This window comes from Oncorhynchus keta, chromosome 30, assembly GCF_023373465.1.
Source record: "Oncorhynchus keta strain PuntledgeMale-10-30-2019 chromosome 30, Oket_V2, whole genome shotgun sequence".
NCBI lineage: Eukaryota > Metazoa > Chordata > Actinopteri > Salmoniformes > Salmonidae > Oncorhynchus > Oncorhynchus keta.
The window spans coordinates 40,464,975-40,488,026 of record NC_068450.1 but is presented as its reverse complement, the minus strand read 5'-3'; the positions used below and the strand labels follow the sequence as shown (position 1 = coordinate 40,488,026).

General features: G+C 43.3%; 1 protein-coding gene across 1 annotated transcript in view; it reads right to left on the bottom strand.

Annotated features, from left to right (window-relative positions):
• The window catches only part of LOC127913769 (rap guanine nucleotide exchange factor 6), an 81,853-nt gene that overhangs the window by 27,937 nt on the left and 30,864 nt on the right, over nucleotides 1-23,052 (bottom strand). The window contains exons 2-3 of the mRNA XM_052487018.1: nucleotides 10,586-10,656; nucleotides 6,931-6,987 (exon numbers count right to left, since the gene is read on the bottom strand). Of these exons, the coding sequence (XP_052342978.1) occupies nucleotides 6,931-6,987; nucleotides 10,586-10,656 (128 nt within the window). The remainder of the gene's footprint in view (nucleotides 1-6,930; nucleotides 6,988-10,585; nucleotides 10,657-23,052) is intronic.

The following is a 23,052-nucleotide window of genomic DNA, read 5'->3' as shown; positions in this document are numbered from 1 at the left end:
AAATAGAGGGTTTTCCGACAGAGAACCATGGCTTGCCAAGAAAACGATTCAAACAATAGTTCCAACACAAAACCGCCCATTGATAATGAGGAAGTGCAGATCTAGGAGGAAACACCATTACAGGCAACACTATTGTTCCTTCTTCTAAATGGAGCATAGGAATGGGTTCGGCTTTATTTTGAGGGGATGTTGGCTTAGCCATATGAGTTCACACGAGACCTCAGTTCAATGGACACTGGTTTTCACCTTCCTATGGGCTAGTCCCCACCATATGACGCTATAACAAGGAATAGACTTGTGCTTCATCGTCACAGTTCAGTACAACAGCAACTACAGAGTAGACTATGCTATTGCTGTTCAGAGTAAGCGCAGTCTGCCATGCATTGTTCATGTGCTTTTAAAGTGCTTGTCTTGCCATTGGACTCCCTTTAAATCCAGTGCTAAAATCGGCCAGTTGTGTGTAACTATTGGTCAGCGCGTTCACCAAGTCCCACCAGGGGAGGGCGATGAGAGGTCGTCTGGAGATCAATCAAATATGGCACACCCAAGGTTTGTGTCACACTCATATTTAGAGAGGAGGGATAGATGGGGATAAATGAAGGCCCAAACAGACAAGCACATGGCACACTCAAGTGCACGAGTATGTGCACACATGTGAATTTCAAGTACATCTATACACACACACACTTTAAAGACTTTATTTGAATCCACAAGTGACATCTGAAAAGGACTCAAACATTTCGAAGGTCATTGACGCAAGAGCACATAAGGAATCAAAAAGCACCTTTTCCTCCACACAGCTCGGCTGCCCATAATGGCCGAGACAGAGCAATACCTAGCCAGTTGTTTTTCAATCTGAAGGCCACATATGATAAGCCTACGTATGTGTACACACACACACACACACACACACACACCACACACCACACACCACACACACACACACACACACACCACACACTCTCTCTGAGAAACAAAGTAGTCGCCCCATCCCCCTCTTCCCCTCCTTCCTTCTCTCCACACCTTCATTCTGGAGCTAATGAGGCTGAGTATAGGACACCGTACTGACGCAGCGTGAATCTGCCTTCCCTTCCTCTTTCCATCCCTCCATCTCCCTCCCTCGGCTTCCATTTTCCCTCCTTTCCCCCGATGCACTCATTGCCCCCTTCATCGTCCCTCCTCTCCTCCGTCGCAGTCGCAAATGAAATGTTCAATTATTCATCGCTGGCTTGCAGAGGCGCTCCCTTGCTCCTAGTTGAGGGGAGGAGTGAAGAAAACTAAAAAAAAAGTAGAAAAAGACAGGAAAGTCTTATGCGCCATGAAGGCTTGACTGAACCGGGTCACGTGCATTTTTTTTGGGGGGGAAACGATCGTAGGGAAAAGCACTTGGCGACAACAAGCCTGGACCACCTGGAAGCATCTAGAAACAGGACGAAAGGTGATTGGAGAGGAGCCCAGGGTCTGTTAGAAGCTGGAGAGGAAATTGTTTAACCATCAATATTTTTATACGAGACATAGGCTTCCTTATGAAATTACGTTGATCAAATGATGTTGGAGTGGGGGTGGGGGGCAAAACAATGACCTGACACCATTTCTAAAAGGGGTGGGTCTACTAAACTACAGTATACACACTGCACATTTAAAGTGTGCTTGATATGATGGTTCTAAGTACAGAATATTGTTAGCCCCAATACTGACGTGACTCTCCCGGCGCGTGCTCCATGTGCTTTACAAAGTGCTTATTTTACCATAGGGCTCCATTTAAATCCAGCGCTAAAAATCGGCCAGTCGCGTGTAACTATTGGTCAGCGCGTTCACCAAGTCCCACCAGGGGAGGGCTCTGAGAGGTCGTCTGGAGGAAATCAATCGATGGCAAATATGGCACGCCCAAGGTTTGTGTCACTCAAACATGTGGAGAGGAGGGATAGATGGGGATAAATGAAGGCCCAAACCAACAGACGAGCACAAATGTAAGCATGTGAACATACAAGTACATCCATATAGACACACACACACTTTAAAGACTTTATTTGAATCCACAAGTCACATATTACATCATAAAGGAGTCAAACATGCCAAAGGTTGTTGATGCAAGAGCACTTAAGGAAACAAAAAGCTAATTCTTCTCATTCACAATCAATGTATTTATAAAGCCCTTTTTTACATTTGCCGATGTCACAAAGTGCTGTACAGAAACCCAGCCTAAAGCCCCAACAGCAAGCAATGCATATGTAGAAGCACAATGTCTAGGAAAAACTCCCTTGAAAGGCTGGAGCCTAGGAAGAAACCAAGCGAGGAACCAGGCTCACAGCTAGGCTGCCCATAACGGCCGTAAGCCTATGTACGTCTGAACTCTCTGAACAGTCTGAACTCTCACACAGACAGACACACAGAGAGGATGGACCTTACTACAGAATATTGTTAACCCTAACACTGACACAACTCTTCCCAATTCCTACAGAGACCATCACTCTCATTGCGATTAATCAGTAAATCATCAGTTGACACATTGAATCTGCCTTTCCACGCCCATCTTTAGTGTGTTTTGTCCTTTACAGTGGTATTCCTCAGAAATAAAAAAATATATATAGATATTTAGTTTACCATCTAGATTTGCACATACAGAAATATGTAAATGCAATGGTCCTAGAACAGAGGACGTAAACACCATGCTCCCTATGCGTTGCCTGGATGTAAAATAAAAATTTTCCCCAGTTCTCTTCCCAATGGTTATCCCTAATCAGATGACCTTGTTTCCAGAGGCCACGTTCCCAGCTGATTACAGGAATAGGAGCTGGGGTGGGGGAAACTTTCTGACAGCTGCGTGTGAGCGCTGCACACACACACACACACACACACACAGGGGAAGTTAGACACGCATGGACACATAAGACAGACAGACAACACATCAGGGAAGAGGAATGCCCAGAGATGAGGACTGCTGGAAGGTATAATCAATTCCCGTCAAGTGAAATACTCTGGGTTTAGGAACTGTGATGTACTAAGATGGCGGTGTATTGCCTGTGGCACACACACTATCAACCTCACTTTGGCGTTTCAGGTTTGGACAGAATTGGTTTGGAAGTGAGATGGGAGTTTCTTAGCCTTGTAACAATTACAGTTCTTAACCTCCCAATCCAAAATGTGCCGTCTATGCCTTTATCTCAGGAACTGTGCAATTAGAGCTGGGACAATACCAGTATCACAATATATTTTTCAATGGCAAAGAATGAAAACACAAAGCAGACCGAACTCTTTGGTCCTTTAAAAACCTGCTGTATGTTATGTGCTTTAGCCTGGAAAATAAGTAACTGTGACTTTGGATGACAACATAAATGTTTGTTTCCAACATGCTTTCCTAAAGAAGTTAAACCCGCTTCGTGTTTTGTTTCCTTGCCACGATACTAACGAGTGTCGCCGTACGGGGGTTTACCTTAAAAAAGGGGCCATCAGTACTTCTATCTTACAGTGTTTGGCTTTAATGCCTCTGAGTCCCCAGGTAGACAGAACTCATTGCTAAAAATAGAAAAGTAAAAAGGAACCACTACAGCTAAAGATCCTTAATGAGATTCTCCACAGGGGGAGACTGTATCTGATACTCCCACTGTTTGTTCCCAGTACTTATCCAGGAAGAACCCCAGTCAATGTCTACAAGAGGAATCCCCAACCCTGCCCAATAATACTCATGCAAGCATACATACACCGTACACATTACCACAGGCACGCGTGCGCTCGTTCACACACAGAATACATTTAAAAAAACACATGTAAGCGTGGGTAGAAAGAGAGTGCTGAAAGCGTCTCCACACTAGCCTCAAGCTAGCAGCGGGGGGAACCAGACGCCCCCTCTCTCCACTACTACTTTTGGCCAATGGGAGAGCATACAGTTGAAGTCGGAAGTTTACATACACCTTAGCCAAATACATTTATTCACTTGTCTGCACCTATAGTGCCTGTAGTCTTGCACATATAGCCCTACTCCGATATAAGACTTGCCTGGCTACTCATCCACATTGTGCCGGCTCAATGTCACACCCACTAACATACAGTTGAAGTCAGAAGTTTACATACACCTTAGCCAAATACATTTAAACTCAGTTTTTCACAATTCCTGACGTTTAATCCTAGTAAAAATTCCATCTTAGATCAGTTAGAATCAGCACTTTATTTTAAGAATGTGAAATGTCAGAAAGATAGAGAGAATTATTTATTTCATCACATTCCCAGTGGGTCAGAAGTTTACAAACTCAATTAATATTTGATAGCTTGGCCTTTAAATTGTTTAACTTGGGTCAAACATTTCAGGTAGCCTTCCACAAGCTTCCCACAATAAGTTGGGTGCATTTTGGCCCATTCCTCCTGACAGAGCTGGTGTCACTGAGTCAGGTTTGTAAGGCCTCCTTTCTCACACACGCTTTTTCAGTTCTGCCCACAAATTCTCTATAGGACTGAGGTCAGATCTTTGTGATGGCCACTCCAATACCTTCACTTTGTTGTCCTTAAGCCATTTTGTCACAACTTTGGAAGTATGCTTGCAGTCATTGTCCATTTGGAAGACCCATTTGCGACCACATTTTAACTTCATGAATGATGTCTTGAGATGTTGCTTCAATATATCCACGTAATTTTCCCTTCGTCAAGATGACATCTATTTTGTGAAGTGCAGCAGTCCCTCCTGCAGCACAGCAACCCCACAACATGATGCTGCCACCTCAGTGCTTCACGGTTGGGAGGGTGGTCTTCGGCTTGCAAGCCTCCCCCTTTTTCCTCCAAGCATAATGATGGTCATTATGGCCAAACAGTTCTATTTTTACTTCATCAGATCAGAGGACATTTCTCCAAAAAGCACAATCTTTGTCCCCATGTGCTGTTGCAAACTGTAGTCTGGCTTTTTTATGGCGGTTTTGGAGCAGTGGCTTCTTCCTTGCTGAGCGGCCTTTCAGGTTATGTCGATTTAGGACTAGTTTTACAGTGGATATAGATACCTTTGTACCTGTTTCCTCCAGCATTGTGATAGAGTGAATTATAAGTGAAATAATCTGTAAGTGAAATAGTCTGTAAACAATTATTGTAAAAATGACTTGTGTCATGCACAAACTAGATGTCCTAACCGACTTGTCAAAACTATAGTTTGTTAACAAGAAATTTGTGGAGTGGTTGAAAAATGAGTTTTAATGACTCCAACCTAAGTATGTGTGACCTTCTGACTTCAACCGTACGTGCGAGTGTGTGTACAACTGTGTATGTACGCGTAACTGTGTGTGTGTGTGTGTGTGTGTGTGTGTGTGTGTGTGTGTGTGTGTGTGTGTGTGTGTGTGTGTGTGTGTGTGTGTGTGTGTGTGTGTGTGTGCCCTCTGACTAGGGCATTCTGGGACAGCCCTGCTCTCATCTAATGAGGCAGCTCCTTGGCTAGGGCTAAACCCAATGGGGGAGGGGGAGGCTACGGGGGTCTCTGTGAGAGGGGCTCCAATAACAAAGACAATACTGGCTAATCTGCATTGTGTTTGTTTAAGCAGCTCCCACATCACTCTTAATGAGATCCTGAGCCCGTCTCCTGCACCTATTCGTGCACACAGACACAGAGGAAAGAAGAGGGGCGCCGATAGGGATCTAGACCACTCTTGGCTTTTGAGGAAATGATAGGGTTAATTCATTGACCTTTTCCTCATCTTAAAGTCACTGTTGATAAAACTACAACAAGTGATTTTCTATAAAGGTCATTATTTCTCTTCTGAGATATTTGACAACAGTTAAACCTCTCGATATGACGTAAGGCCTAAGACCAATTAGATAGGCACAACCACATTATAGAACTTTTACCAACATAAATTACACAACAGCTATATCATTATGCCCATCAAATGAAATATAATCTCTCCACTGTTCAACCAAATTATACCAATGATACATTACCATTCTCTAACAATTAGATTAATAATTAACTACTCAAACAGCAAATTATACAAACAATTTTAAAATGGATCATTACTCCTAGTCTGTCAATTGTCACTTATTTTCAGAGGACAATTCCTATCTAGAAGGGATATGGGAGAAGACTTTACTCTTAATGGAGTGGTAAAGGTAGTGTGGAGGATCTCTTTTGTGCACGCTCCCTTTGGAAACAAAAATCAAGTGTGAAATCACTGGGACTGTCCATCGTCAGGGTTGGGGGAAGCCTACTTGAGGGATAGGTGTGTGTGTGTGTCTGTCCGTTCTCTGGCTCTTGGCCTCATAACAGGATGTCTTGGAGCAAAGCAATGAGTGCCCCATGCCAACGGGAGACTGAACTGCGCCAGAGGGGTCCTTCATTCTCATGCACCAAGATTGTGCGCACACACACACACACACCATAAAAACACCACATGCACGCACACACATGCTCAAAAGCTCATACACATACACACAGAGGTGCAAAGCATTTCCATCCCTCTCAAGGCACATCACTATCTTATCTCAGTCTGAATTGGAAGACAGAATGCAAAGCATTACCTCAAATAGCCTTGCTAGCCAGGAGCAAACGATCCAAGACGAGCGATTTAGAAGCCATTAAATCTACACTTTGTCATCAATCCACAGCTCAATGACTTGTAGAGTAGGCCAAATTCAATTGTTCTGGAATACCTTGCAGGTCTCCGCTTCAGCAGTGCAGCAGAGTGGTTTAGAATCACTCCTAGGTAGCACTGAGAGGGTATCTGGTGACCACGTCGATGCTCACGCACATTTGTTTTCATTAGAGTCAATTAATTCATTCAGCTCTGTGCTCTGCGGCATTGGGGGCCTAATCGCTGCATGTCAATAAGTTGGACTTTGATCATGTCTAGTGTAAAGGCATCTGGCAGAGAATATGTAGATATGATTTATTAAGAATGGATGTATTAAGAAAATGTGCACTTAGGCACACCCACACACACAAAGCACATGGGTACTTACTAGTAGAGCACTTCATTGGCTTCGTGTCTTTCATAGCGCACTGTCTCACATATTATCCTACAGGGAAGAAGGGGAGAGAGGAGAGAAAGGAAAAGACAACAGTCAGATATACGAGTTACCAAATACAATAGAACAGATGGATGGGTGGGTCCACGAAGTTCGGTTTCTTGAGTTATGTGCAGCGCACGACGGAGTTAACCTTTTTGAGAGGACAGAAATGTCACTCATATAGGTGTTTTAAAAAGTAACTCAAGGGCCTACCGAGTTTGTGCAACTTTACTGTAATAAACAGCGTTATCAACAACAAAAAAACACCAACTCCCAAAAATAGATTTGAGCATTTGTCATGCATGTTGTTGCTCAAGGATGCAAAACAAGAGTTCCAGAGAACTAGCTACCGCAGAGGAAAACACATTCCTTTAATACAGACGGAAAATATCAAAACCTATCGCTTACTCCCATAGTTAGTGTGATGGTAGGGTAGTGGGATTTTTGCTAAAGGGTTAACATGTTTAAGACTGGCTGGATTGGTCTTTTCGACCAAAGGCGATGGGGACATTCTTTGGGAATCCGAAAGGCAAGCAGGGGGGAGCTTGTGATGTGTGTGTGTGTGGACAAGGGGGGAGCGAATGGGTCAAGTTGTGGAATGTTCTAGCAGGCCCGGGGTCATGTGCTCTGGTATTGTTCCCCAGCAGTATAATCCACATGTATCCACACATGGCCTGATGGGAACCGACCCCAGACTAAGGACTGTTTGTAGGGTGGAGTGGACTCGGGTTGAATATTTTTCCCGGAATTTCATTTCTCCCAGGTAACCCACTATTTCCCAACAAAAACCACAAGTGTCATTCTCAAGCATATAAATGTCTGAATTTTGATTAGAGTTTAAAATCAGCATGAAAATTCAAGCCTGATGAGCCATACATTAAGGTACATTTTATGAGCTAAACACATTTTGAGCCCAAGACAAAAAAGCCCAAAAGATTTTGCCGTTCTCCAGCACATGGATAGCACATTACGTACAACAACAAAAACATAAAAGCCCATCAATGTAGCTACGCTCTCTTGGGTAAAAAAAAAAAATGAAACAAGCTCCAGTAGGCTAATCTTTGAGTGCAGACTGAATTACATTGTATTATATGGAATGGAATTACGCACCTCGTTCAAACCATGAAGCTGGGAGAGAACATGCAATGCTGGTGCAGTACATGCAGCCTTACAAGGTTACAATTACCTGATTAGAATTTTGAAATATAATAGAACCTATTTAACGTGTTTATAATTAAGTCGGCTGACACATACATACCACCGTTCGAAAGTTTGGGGTCACTTACAAATGTCCTCGTTTTTGAAAGAAGAGCACATTTTTTTGTCCATTAAAATAACATCAAAATTGATCAGAAATACAGTGTAGACATTGTTAATGTTGTAAATGATAATTGTAGCAGTAAACGGACGATTTTTAATGGAATATCTACTTTGGCGTACAGAAGCCCATTATAAGCAAACATCACTCCTGTGTTCCAATGGCACGATGTATTAGCTAATCAAAGTTTATAATTTTAAAAAGGCTAATTGATCATTAGAAAACCCTTTTGCAATTATGTTAGCACATCTGAAAACTGCTGTCCTGATTAAAGAAGCAATAAAGCTGGCCTTTAGACTAGTTGAGTATCTGGAGCAACAGCATTTGTGGGTTCGATTACAGGCTCAAAATGGCCAGAAACAAGGCACTTTCTTCTGAAACTCGTCAGTCTATTCTTGTTCTGAGAAATGAAGGCTATTCCATGCGAGAAATTGCCAAGAATCTGAAGATCTTGTACAACGCTGTGTACTACTCCCTTCACAGAACAGCGCAAACTGGCCCCGGTGCACAACTGAGCATGAGGACAAGGACATTAGTGTCTAGTTTGAGGAACAGTCATCTCACAAGTCCACAACTGGCAGCAAAACCCGCCAAACACCAGTCTCAACGTTAACAGTGAAGAAGCGACTTGGGGATGCTGACCTTCTCGGCAGAGTTGCAAAGAAAAAGCCATATCTCAGACTGGCCAACAGGACAATGACCCAAAGCACAGCTCCAAACTGTGCAAGAAATATTTAGGGAAGAAGCAGTCAGCTGGTATTCTGTCTATATTGGAGTGGCCAGCACAGTCACCAGATCAACCCTATTGATCTGTTGTGGGAGCAGCTAGACCACATGGTAACGTAAGAAGTGCCCATCAAGCCAATCCAACTTGCGGGAGGTGCTTTAGGAAGCATGGGGTGAAATCTCTTCAGATTACCTCAACAAATTGACAACTAGAATGCCAAAGGTCTGCAGGCTGTAATTGCTGCAAATGGAGGATTCTTTGACTATATGTCCTATTCATTTTGCTGCCAGTAAGATTGCACCTATATAACCATTTATCCGATCATCAAGAAGTTCAAGGAGAGCGGTTCAATTGTTGTGAAGAAGGCTTCAGGGTGCCCAAGAAAGTCCAGCAAGCACCAGGACCGTCTCCTAAAGCTGCGGGATCGGGGCACCACCAGTACAGAGGTTGCTCAGGAATGGCAACAGGCAGGTGAGTGCATCTGCACGCACAGTGAGGCGAAGACTTTTGGAGGATGGCCTGGTGTCAAGAAGGGCAGCAAAGAAGCCACTTCTCTCCAGGAAAAACATCAGGGCCAGACTGATATTCTGCAAAAGGTACAGGGATTGGACTGCTGAGGACTGGGGTAAAGTCATTTTCTCTGTTGAATCCCCTTTCCGATTGTTTGGGGCATCCGGAAAAAAGCTTGTCCGGAGAAGACAAGGTGAGCGCTACCATCAGTCCTGTGTCATGCCAACAGTAAAGCATCCTGAGACCATTCATGTGTGGGGTTGCTTCAGCCAAGGGAGTGGGCTCACTCACAATTTTGCCTAAAAACACAGCGATGAATAAAGAATGGTACCAACACATCCTCCGATAGCAACATCTCCCAGCCATCCAGGAACAGTTTGGTGACGAACAATGCCTTTTCCAGCATGATGAAGCATCTTGCCATAAGGCAAAAGTGATACCTAAGTGGCTCAGGGAGCAAAACATCGATATTTTGGGTCCATGGCCAGGAAACTGCCCAGACCTTAATCCCATTGAGAACTTGTGGTCAATCCTCAAGAGGTGGGAAGACAAACAAAACCCCACAAATTCTGACAAACTCCAAGCATTGATTATGCAAGAATGGGCTGCCATCAGTCAGGATGTGGCCCAGAAGTTAATTGACAGCATGCCAGGGCAGATTGCAGAGGTCTTGAAAAAGAAGGGTCAACACTGCAAAATATTGACTCTTTGCATCAACTTCATGTAATTGTCAATAAAACCCTTTGACACTTATGAAATGCTTGTAATTATACTTCAGTATCCCATAGTAACCTCTGACAAAAATATCTAAAGATATTGGTGTTATTCTCAAAACTTTTGGCCACGACTCTGTACATTGATGAGGGGGGTGTAATCCATTTTTAGAATAAGGCTGTAACGTAACAACATGTGGAAAAAGGGAAGGGGTCTGAATACTTTCCGAATGCACTGTAAATAGTCATTCATATGCTATTCACGTGGAAATAACTTGGAAAACATGTTCGTTAACTTCAATTCATGTGATAAATGTGAATCAAATGGGGAGCGCTCACCTCAGCTGGTGTTCTCGGAGGTTAGAAAGGGCCTCCATCCCGTGAAGATAGGAGTAGACTATCTCCAGGTCCTGTGGAAAGACAGGAGACGGTCAGTCATTAGCCGTTGCATTTCAACATGGAGAATAATTCAAGGTAGTTTAGCAGATTCGACCGGGTGTATGGATATCATTGAGAGGGGGGAAAAAAGGTCAGACGTGAAGAATCAGCAGTTCTGAGCTCCCACATTTTTTGTATTATTTTATTCATGGACAGTACTCTCCCTCACAAATAGGTCTTTACACTGAATATGAGGGAGTGAGTATGGAAAGGCAGGGGAATAGTAGCCTACTGCTGAGGGAAAATACAATTGGAACCCCTACAAATTCCCTATTCAGTGCCTCCCTTTATCAAGTCTCAGGTTGTGCCTTGGTTGTAGAGCTGGGCGATCTGAAAAAAAAAAATCCATTTCACGATCAATTGCCTGAATTGATGCAATAATGATAAATAGAACAACATATTTCTAACATAATAATACAACAAAAAAGCCTACCGGGAACTAACGATCGAACTTGACTTCTCCCCCCTACATTACTAAAATTAAAAACATCTACGTGCACCAGTTTATTTGTTATGATCCTTTAAACTACTACTACACTGGACAAATATATAAAACGCAACATGCAACAATCCTAACCATTTTACTGCGTTACAGTTCATATAAGGAAATCAGTCAATTGAAATAAATGCATTAGGCCCTAATCTATGGATATCACATGACTGGTCAGGGGCGCAGCCATGGGTGGGCCTGGGAGGGCATAGCCAGGCCCAGCCAATTAGAATTAGTTTGGGGGGAGGGGGGGGGCGTTTACAGACATTTACAGTTTCATTAGCTGTTTGGGTGGCTGGTCTCAGACGATCCCGCAGGTGAAGAAGCCAGATGTGATGGTCATAGGCTGGCGTGTGAAAACATGGTCTGCGGTTATGAGACGGGTTGGATGTACTGCCACATTCTCTAAAACGACGTTGGAGGTGGCTTATGTTAGAGAAATGAACATTAAATTATCTGGCAACAGCTCTGTTGGACATTCCTGCAGTTAGCGTGCCAATTGCATGCTCCCTCAAAACTTGAGACATCTGTGGCATTTTGTTGCGTGATAAAACTGCACATTTTAGAGTGGCCTGTTTTTTGTCCCCAGCACAGGGTGCACCTGTGTAATGACCATGCTGTTTAATCAGCTTCTTGATATGCCCCACCTGTCAGGTGGATGGATTATCTTGGCAAATGAGAAATGCTTGCTAACAGGGATGTAAGAAAATTTGTGCACACAATTGGAGGTTAGAAAGTTAATGTGTAATTCATTGTCAATGAGGATTTCAGCCTTAGAATATGCAGTGCATTTGGAAAGTACAATAAGCTTGTTGTACATGATGGACATTTCTGGGATCTTTTATTTCAGCTCATGAATTATGGGACCAATGCTTTACATGTTGCATTTGTTCAGTATGGTCTGATGGTTGCAGCCATCCATTGTCCCATTAACAAATCCCATATCAGCAAACGTATTTCATTTCAAACCTCACATTTCTCTAGTATAGGCTACTTATTGTAATGAACGATATCGGCAAAATGCCTGCGATAAGTAACCGGTATGGTCGGTGTCTATAATTTTCAGTTTATCGTCCCAGCTCTCCTTGGTCATTGGCACTCTTCCAAGATGGAGGTGAAACAAAGTGCCCAGTGTGCACCCCACTGTGTCTGGGTGCACACTGAATCAGTGTGCAGAGGGTATTGAGTCAGTGAGTGTGTGTGTGCGTGTGTGTATATAGAGTCCATTGAATGTGAAGGAGGGGATATTGAAGGGGGTGGGGCAAAGTGTTCGTAGAGTGGAGACTGGAGGCCGATGCGACGGGGGGAGACAAGAGAGGGTCTGTGTTTTGACAGAGGTCCCACTCTTCAGCCACCAGCCAGCTTATGTGACACAGCCCTGGCGACGCAACACTCTTCCTGCCACCCAGACATCCTGTCCCTTCCTAATGCACAGGGGCAGAAGCACATGTACTCACAGACATACATGTAGGAGATGTGCAGATACACAGATGTGCAGATACATTTTAGGCACAGACACACCTCTGCCCTTCTGGGCAACATAGTACACCACAGGACCTCAGAATTGTTTTTATTCCGAGAAGCACGTAATCTAAGTAATATTTATTTCAGAGAAAAACAACAAAACAAAAACAGGACGGGTGGTGCTTCCCTTCATTTGCCTGGACTTTTTCAGCTGACAGCAAGTTCCTGGGCTCTGAGACCGTCTGACACCAACGGGGAAGGAATGGAAGGGCCAACAGGTTTGAATCAACTCCAGTGAGAGGTCACAGACTGAGAAAGGGAGGGAATGCTTGGTTAAAATGCCCCATGGGTCGCACCCACCAAAAGAGTGAGTTAGGACAAATACAAGATCATGGATCAAACACGAGCTGTTGTATAGATCTGAAATCAGATCTTTTTGCAAGTTAGAAAAGGCCTATAGGCTATTATGCAAAGTCAGATTTGCTAATAGGGTATCAAATATAGGCCCTATATCACCCTCAAAATACACCGCATCCATGCAATATAAAACACGGTTTAGACTGTTGGCTGAATTAGAAAAAAAAAAAAAATAGGTTGGCCTTCAAAGCTCCATAGAATGGGTTACTTCACCCAGTGTTACATCATGCAGTGATTTCCCCAGCCTAATTGAAGCCTTATGTTCTGTTCTGAAATTGCCTACTGTTTTGTACACGGTTGTTGGCCTGAGAATTCTGCATGGAGACTACGGGCTCTGGCGCCATCTCTTGTAAAAGGACAGGATAGTTGGGATTCGTCATAAAATAGAACAGTGAAGCAAAACATCCAGCAGGCTGATATAGCGATAGAAATTGATAACACTAAAGACGTATTGAAATATCCTTATCGATGACGTGTCCAGGGCGGAAAGTAGCCTAGTGGTTTGAGCTTTTTGCCGGTAAGTGAAAGGTTGCTGGTTCGATTACCTGAGCCGACATGGCAAAAACCATTTGTGTTCTTTGTGTCCTTGAGCAAGGCACTTAACCCTAATTTGCTCCAGGGGAGCCATACTACTATCACAGACTCTAAAACAAATTTGACTGCACATGTCATATTGCTGCAGCACATGTCATGGCAGATTTAGCAAAAACTATCGCCACCTAATTGATACAAATAATCATGTGTCGGAGCAGCAAGGTAGCCTAGTGGTTAGAGCGTTGGACTAGTAACCGAAAGTTTGCAAGTTCAAATCCCCGATCTGACAAGGTACAAATCTGTCGGTCTGCCCCTGAACAGACGGTGGTTAAAATTGTGTGTTACGTTTGGCAAAACCAGGTCTCGCAATCTACCTGTTGGAGACCCTGAGCTACATTATTGGGGACTATAGGCGAAACACTGAACATACTGAACATGCTGATCAGTAAAAAATATTTATAAGTACTAAAGTAATTTTGAGGGGGGGGGGGGGTATTTGTACTGTACGATTTATATTTTTGACAACCTTTGCTTTTTTACTTTAAGACTTTTACTCAAGTAGTGTTTTACTGGGTGCCTTTCACTTGAGTAAAAGTAAAAAGATACCTTAATATAAAATAACTGAAGTATGACAATTGAGTACTTTTCCCACGGGACGACAGGCCCTGTTGAAAGCTTTTAGGTGACATCCTTCAGTCTTCCCTTCCCTTTCTATATGAATTTGATCTGTCATTCTCATTGAAAGCAAAACTAAGATCTGTTCTATGTGTGCTATTTCTATGCTTCTTACATTTAGTTTTTCCATCTTTTACCAGCTTCAAACAGCTGAAATACAATATTTTTGGTTCTGAAACATATATTTCACAGCAGTTTAGATGGTACAATGATTCTCTACACTATACTTACATGTTTTGTCACATAAACTGAAATTAGTCCAACGATTATAATTTTAACAACCAGGAAATGGCAAAGAGATGTCTGCAGAGTGCTTCTTTATGTGGGCCTCATCACAGATTTGAGGTCGGGTAGGTGTACCCACTAAGGTGGAAACCTTGCTTTGACTTATCTAATAACATACAGTAACTACGACTATAACGTCAAGGAAGGGTGGTAAGGATTCAAAACACCGGAGGGCAAGTCCAATCGGCCCATTGACACAGAGAAGTAGACGTTACCAAGAACGACCACTAGGTGGCATGCTAATGTCAGTTTTCCTTTAAGCCTTCCATTGCTCTGTGACATCACAAGCGTGGGAAACAGCGCCACTCCAATACCACGCGGGAGCACCAGTGAGAGAGAGACAAATATGTATAACCATCAATTGTGGCTTCTGTTTTAAATATTTCAAAATTGTCTTTTGAGATTGGCGCCATGGAAAGAATGCAAGGGACCCCATTTTTCCACTCCCTTTCGCCATCATTGCACTTGCATTTTCTGGTTTCGTGTTTTTGTATTGGATCATGTTTGAGATGTTGGGGCCAACCACAAAAACACAGGGGGAGGATATCTAAGTGCATCTTGTATTGTATCTCCAAAGCAATGATACACTCGGTATGAGTGTGAAGCAATTAAAAGTGAGATGTGTGTGTGTGTGTGTGTGTGTGTGTGTGTGTGTGTGTGTGTGTGTGTGTGTGTGTGTGTGTGTGTGTGTGTGTGTGTGTGTGTGTGTGTGTGTGTGTGTGTGTGTGTGTGTGTGTGTGTACACGACAGAGCGTGATAGAAAGCACGGGCAAGCGTGTGATGGGTTTATTAATAACAGTGCTATTCAAGCACAAAATCAGGTTGGTCAGGAATTGCGACAAAGGTCTTAGCCTGTGATTTCACCCTGAGAGTAGGCTATGGCCTAACAACCACACCATTTGTCCTCTAGGCTTGGTGTTGTTGAAATGACATCCATCTCATAGTCATTTCCTGAGTACAAAAGCCTTTCCACAGACACTGACAAGGTTATGATCCAGAGTGGGGCAGCGCTGGACAGATCAAAAGGAGGTGGGCCAATCCGGCTCGAACTACTCGGCTACCAGCGTTCCGACAGCATAACATCCCACCGCTGTCACCAACTGTAAATTCCAGGTTTTCATTTCGGGAGTGATCCTTCCAGGAACTCTCCAGGAGCAAAGTAAACCAGGCCACCAGGACTTCCTATTGTTGTTATGACATTACCTAGGATTCCTTCAAAAGCTGCTTGTACAAAACAAACAAAAAAAGTACTCATTCTGACCCTTTGTATTTTTGAAATGCCAAATTAGTATTATTCTAGTCTTTAATGGAGTCTGGGACATTTTGCTCTGTTACCACTTCTTAACTATTTCCTTAATGAAACCAGATACATATTAAGGGGGATCTAATGTTTCAGCACACCTCCGAGTCCAAGTCAGACAGTAGCAGTGTACCGTACCATACTGTAGGCAAACTATTGGAGGTATTTCCTCCCAGGAGGACTAATGCTAACAATGATAGCCTTGTGTTCCCTGTGTTTGGGGCCAAACACAATATGACCGAGGCTGCCTCTCCAGTCTCCATTCTCTATGGGTTGTTATGCAACTCCGCTGGGAGAAGGGTGCAGAACAGGGCGCTGGGCCAACGTGTTGAGCGACATGACAATTTGGTCGGGCAGACAGAATTCAAAGGAGGAAGTGGCAGTCTTTCTCGCCAATGCACGCCCACTGACATCCTACCTCGCCCAATGCACGCCCACTGACATCCTACCTCGCCCAATGCACGCCCACTGACATCCTACCTCGCCCAATGCACGCCCACTGACATCCTACCTCGCCCAATGCACGCCCACTGACATCCTACATCGCCCAATGCACGCCCACTGACATCCTACCTCGCCCAATGCACGCCCACTGACATCCTACCTCGCCCAATGCACGCCCACTGACATCCTACCTCACCCAATGCATGTTAGAATGGATTGAAGTTATGAGGAGAACGTTTGAGGGTGAAGATTTTATAACCTTTTCATCACACATTTTAGCCATTCCATCTAGCAATCTGCCACTCGCTCCCTTTCACTTTCAATAAAAATGGGAAGGGACACTAGAGCGTCATCTAAATGATAAAATGGCAGCCGCCTATCTCGAACCCACTGCTGTGTCTGCTAACAGGAGGGTGCTTTCATTGTCCGCTCCCTTTGTTGGCCTGGTTTAAATTTGGGCCGGGGTGAATGCAGAACCCCTTGCAATCTTATCACACCGATACTGTCGACAAAACATAAAGGGTGGGGTCACGACCTTAAGACAATGAGGTCCTGTAGGGAAGGTAAAGAGGTGGACGTCACCTCCAAAAGAGGACACTACAAGTCTGCTGACCAAGACCTACTTAAACCTCATTGGCTGAGCCTAAGACGTTAGTCAATACATTATGATACAATATTCATGAGTGTTTTGTGAGAATTTGTAATGTGTAACATGTTCAATGTTCTATTTGGTGCATTAGATGGGTGGTTAGTGGTTAATATGCAATCTTTGGTTTCCACAAGATATTACAATTATATAGATTTTTTTATTTTTATGTACCTTTATTTAACTAGGCAAGTCAGTTTAGAACAAATTCTTATTTACAATGACGGCCTACCAAACAGTGGATTAACTGCCTTGTTCAAAGGGCAGAACGACCGATTTTTACCTTGTCAGCTCGGGGATTCGACCCAGCAACCGAAACACTCTAACCACTAGGCTACCCTGTGTAAAAAGAATTTCAAATGGGTGCACTGACCTCACAAAGAGAAGTAAATCAATGATATGCGCATTATGTAACACAGTGTTACCATAAAAACCCTCTATCATTTATTCAACAGTGGCTTCCTGTACTGCAAGCCCTGCTCCAATGCACTGTAGTGTAGAGATTTTAAAGATCTGACAGTCAACGGGATTCAACTCTATGCCAGATCAGAGATCCCCCTTGAAGGAAAGAAGTATGGATGCATTTTAAAAGTGTTCCTCAGGAGATACTCAAACACTGGCCATAAGAGACAGAAATAGGCCAACAGTGAGGATTCTTTCAAAGCTGTTCACAGTGAACCACATCCTGTTGGCATGCCTGCAACGCAACTAGACTGGTTCTCTGCTCCATCAAATCAATGTAGGGCACCTTAAAATCAGGGGCACTTCGCACAGAGGATTTGTTGTGGTTCTGTTTCGGAGAAAAGCACAAATTAATCCCCCGCGACTCGGAGCTGAGCCGACCTAGATTCGACAACAATTGCTCACTTGTCATCGACTGAGGGTGATGATTTCCCCATACCTTGTTTTTTTATTTTTTATTTTAGGGCAGGGTTAACACTGAGCAATGAGACCCGTGGCGGCGAGTTCAAAGCTCAACCTAGTGACCGGTGAAACAGAAAATGGGGGGGAAGACACACCATCAGTCTGATTGCCACCATTTTGAATTCCGACCTTTACCCATTACCACGTTGGGCCTTTTTTAAACCGGGTCGTCCCTCCCACCAGGCCGAGTCACAGTGTCAATGGATCCCCTTACCGTGACAGTAAAGGGGTCATCTTGTGTGCCAGCTCGGGATGAGGCCTGCATTCCTCAGATGACACTGACAAATAATATCTCTGTGTCCACACAAGTAACACACAAGGCCTATGCTACTTCCTAACCTATGGAAGGTATGACATGCCGGGAGGAATAGGCATCTAGGTTGTCCATTAGTTAGAACAGGTCTGGTGCCTGGCTACATTCTGGGGCTTGCCAGAGACTACTCACTGTCAAGTTTTAGCCATCAGTGAAAATAACTAAAAATGGCCAAACATGCCAATATCCTCCACATAAATATCATTTTTTTTTAAAAGGAATATTCTGCAATATGTCCTGCTGTACAATGGTCATTTAAATGAATGCCATTGGGCTGAAACAAAGAGTTTAAAAAAGTGTGGATTTAATGTGATCGGTATTTAGCAAAAGGCAGCAGACTGGGGGTAGTGTATGTGTGTATAATGAGAGGCATTAGACAGTGAGTCAACCATACAGACAGAGGTGAAAGTCACCAGGTCAGTGTTTCCTACAGTGCATTATGTGCAAATGGCATATGCAAGGTTCATACTGTTGGTTCAGCACAAACACGCCCCAGCCCCGTCAGCGTGCCAAGCTGGACTCATGAGGCCCCCAGCCCATTCAAAATAGCAAGGATAGCAACTTGTTCAAAATGTTGCAGGCCCATGACACTTGTGCAGGTGTGTGTCATTGTGGATGTAACATCATTAATGTGTGCAGTGAATATGTGTGTGTGTGTGTGTGTGTGTGTGTGTGTGTGTGTGTGTGTGTGTGTGTGTGTGTGTGTGTGTGTGTGTGTGTGTGTGTGTGTGTGTGTGTGTGTGTGTGTGTGTGTGTGTGTGTGAAGGGACATTGGCTGCTGTCCTTGAATCTCTCCTGACAAAGTGTGTGGGGCTTGAGGGGTATTTTTATCAATTGCCTGGTGTGAGCCAGGCAGCAGGTGGAGCCTTTATGTGGTAGCGCAAGGTCACGGTGGAGCTGTGCACTACAAACCGCATCAGTGGGTGTCCTGGCCAAAAGACAGCCAACGGTCTTGTTTTCAAAACTCCATGTGGGCTACACTATGGTAGGAATGTTGGTGTGGGCCAAATCTTTACCCCCCTGGTGGAAACTTTAAAATGATTTGTTAAATAATTGGAGGTTGACACCAACACACACTTCACCAAACTACATAGCTAGTAGTTGCATTTGCATGGTTGTGCGAGCTAACTCCAACAAGCCAAGGTAAAAAATAAATAAATGCTAACTCGTCACGCCAATCACTCTGGAAATTGGCATATAATACTACCTGTAATGCTCATTTCAAGAACACCCAGTCTCCAGCCGTGCTTCACAACCCGTTAGTGTTAACTGTGGGAGGAGGGACATGGTGGCTTTCGGTAACAGGAATCAGGGAGGCACGTGAATGAGCTTAGCACCCTCCAATTCAGCTGCTGGGATAAAGCCTTTAAGAAGAAAAGTGGAGTGAGATTCTTTAAGAATGCAAATAGGATGCATGCATGCTACGCTACGCTAAAATGAGCGGTCTGTAGTATTTAGTGGGGAACCCTTTGGACTGCCTTTTCATGTTTCTTAAATCAGGTTTGAGCTGTAAATCAAAAAATTGGCTACCCTGCATTATAAATTGACACTTACAAGTAGGAATCTTCAACGCATTTATACACAAGATGGGGCCAATAGGGTTGTTCAGGACTTGATGACCATTGGGGACCACTGCACGAGCTATTGTGCTAATATTCTATGTTAGCATCACAAAAGGACCAGGGCAGGTACATTTCGCCGTTACACTGCATTCATTCATTCATCAAAGAGCATGGAAAACAATGGAGGTGGAAAAGGACAAAAAAAATGGACACATTAAATCTTCTAAATATTGGCTGTAGGGTGGTTCGGTGAACACGGCTGTCGAAGCAGACTTTTAGGGCCCGTCAGATAAGGTCATTATTAGGGATTACATCTGTTGGTTATGGGCAGGGTGAGAGGGTGCGGAGTTTTAAAAAAAACAAAAAAACATTGTGCCTAGTTACTAATGAGTGAACAATAAACGGGCCCCATCTCTAAGGCAATGGCCAATTTTCTCTCAGCGCTTGCCATGTCAAAATGGAGGAAGAGGACATCTAACCTCCCCACCTGTCCACTGAGTCGTCGCGTCTGACCGGCACTGATGTAGCGCGTGTTTGTCATTGGCTGCATTAATCTCATTCTTATGGACCGCAACCTCATTACCTACATCAGCTATAGTATTAATACCTGGCTGTAGTCAATACTACCAAAAATGGGACTGAACTCGTGTCTCACAATCATAAAGATTGTGATCTCATAATAACAAGATAATAAGCTGCAAGATAACACGGCTCACTTGTTTATGTGTAACAATCCGATGGTAATATGGCTTCAACTGTTAACCTGTCAGCATTTGATGCTATTTGACATTTTTTGCAGACAACTTAGTGCATACATTTTCATATTTATTTGTTCTGGTCCCCCATATGGGAATTGAACTCACAACCCTGGCATTGCAAGTGCCATGCTCTACCAACTGTGCCACACAGGACCATCTATCAATCTCTCATACCCTCAGGCAGACAGCTAGGGGATAGGAACTTTAAAATGAGACAGGAGTTCTGCCTGTGCTGGCATAACAGTAATAACTTCCTAGTTTTGCAAATTCAGGAAAACATTCCTTAGGCTTCATGGTGGGAAAATTGGTACATTTTATACCACAAAAAAACCTATTGGGGATAGTTGCATTTTTGCAAAGGTTGTCGTCAGCATAGAGGAATATTTTGCATAAGTAGGCTAGTTATTTTTGTAAGATCTACTATTACTGAATTATTTTTATTGAAAACTATTTTTATTGAAAACTATTTATTGAAAATCCCACGTACAATATCATCAGGTACTCATAAAACTCAAGCCATCATTTCTTGCTCAGAAAGCTAAATTCAGCCAATGTTATTGTGTTTGTCTCCACAAACTACAGCCCCCCGGCAAAATCCAAGCAACTGATATCTTCTGAATAATTTATGTGGTAAATAAACATGTATAATTCATGAGCATGTTCACCTTTCCTCAGAGTGGATCCTCAGAGAGTCAACAAAGATGGCAGCGGCCGTCATATTTGTGAGTAAACATTTAACAAATGTTATTTTGGGGGGAATGTCGGGAAACAGAAATCTTAGGCCTAAGCCTATGTATAGACAATGGAAATTATGGGGATGGGAAGGGGGGTATTATTGTTGGGGGTGAAAACGCAGTCTAAAAGATAGAGCAAGAAATGAGTTGTAACATCACTGAAAAGAGTATCCATGTTGAATAATGCAGGGTGTGGACCAAATCACTGAATACCAGATTATGCATTGTGAGGACACAACATTGTAGCCGCGCTATGCCTCTGGGTGCGAAAGAGCCAATCTGTTCAACACCGTAACACGTGACAGCAAAATGGATGCAGAGGACTAGACAAATGAAATCGAAAAAAACGGGGGAATGTTTACTGGTTGTGGACTGTGTGTGTAAAATACTGCAGATCAAGAAAAATAAAGTAAGGAGCAACAGCTGCGTGAATGTGTGTGCCAAACAGGTGCTGTTGGATTAGAATATAATTTCTGACGGTTTGGAACATTGTAAACACTAAATCAATAAGAAATGTAGAACAGAGGGTTTTTTTTTTGTAAAGCCTTTTAAAAAAACACCAAAGACAGGAATACAATTTCCGAAATGGAACGCTGTATTTATTAATTACGCTAATTATTTTAAGGGTCACTTTGTTGTTTTAGTTTCAAACTAATGCTCGATTGCATTTTCAAATCAGGAATAAACCGTATGCTGTGTGACGACATGAACGAATCAATGATCGATTCACTTCTGTAGCCTATACAGTGGCAAGAAAAAGTATGTGAACCCTTTGGAAATACCTGGATTTCTGCACAATTTGGTCATGAAATTTGATTGGATGTTCATCTAGGTCACAACCATAGACAAACAAAGTCTGCTTAAACTAATAACACACAAAATAAATTGAAGTTATCATGTCTTTATTGAACACACCGTGTAAACATTCACAGTGCAGGGTGGGAAAAGTATGTGAACCCTTGGATTTAATGACTGGTTGAACCTCCTTTGGCAGCAATAACCGTCAACCAAACATTTTCCGTAGTTGCAGATCAGACCTGTACAACAGTCAGGAGGATTTTGTACCATTCCTCTTTACAAAGAGTTTCAGTTCAGCAATATTCTTGGGATGTCTGGTGTGAACTGCTCTCTTGAGGTCATGCCACAGCATCTCAAATCGGGTTGAGGTCAGGACTCTGACTGGGCACTCCAGAAGGCGTATTTTCTTCTGTTGAAGCCATTCTGTTGATGATTTACTTCTGTGTTTTGGGTCGTTGTGTCAATTGGCGGACAGATAGCCTTACATTCTCCTGCAAAATGTCTTGATAAACTTGGGAATTCATTTTTCCTCAAGCTGTCCAGGCCATGAGGCAGCAAAGCAGCCCCAAACCATGATGCTCCCGTTACCATAGTTTACAGTTGGGATGAGGTTGATGTTGGTGTACTGTGCCTTCTTTTCTCCAAACAGTGTGTTCCTCCAAACAACTCAACTGTAGTTTTATCTGTCCACAGAATATTTTTCCAGTAGCGCTGTGGAACATCCAGGTGCACTTCTGCAAACTTCAGACCTGCAGCAAAGTTTTTTTGGGACTGCAGTGGCTTCTTCCATGGTGTTCTCCTATGGACACCATTCTTGTTTAGCGTTTCGCGTATCGTAGACTCAACATGGATGTTAGCATGTTCCAAAGAGTTCTGTAAGTCTTTAGCTGACATTCTAGGATCCTTCTTAACCTCATTGAGCATTCTGCGCTGTGCTCTTGCAGTCATCTTCATAGTCAAATTTCTGCATAGAAACCACTATCAAAGGACACCAATAAGAAGAGACTTGTTGGGGCCAAGAAAT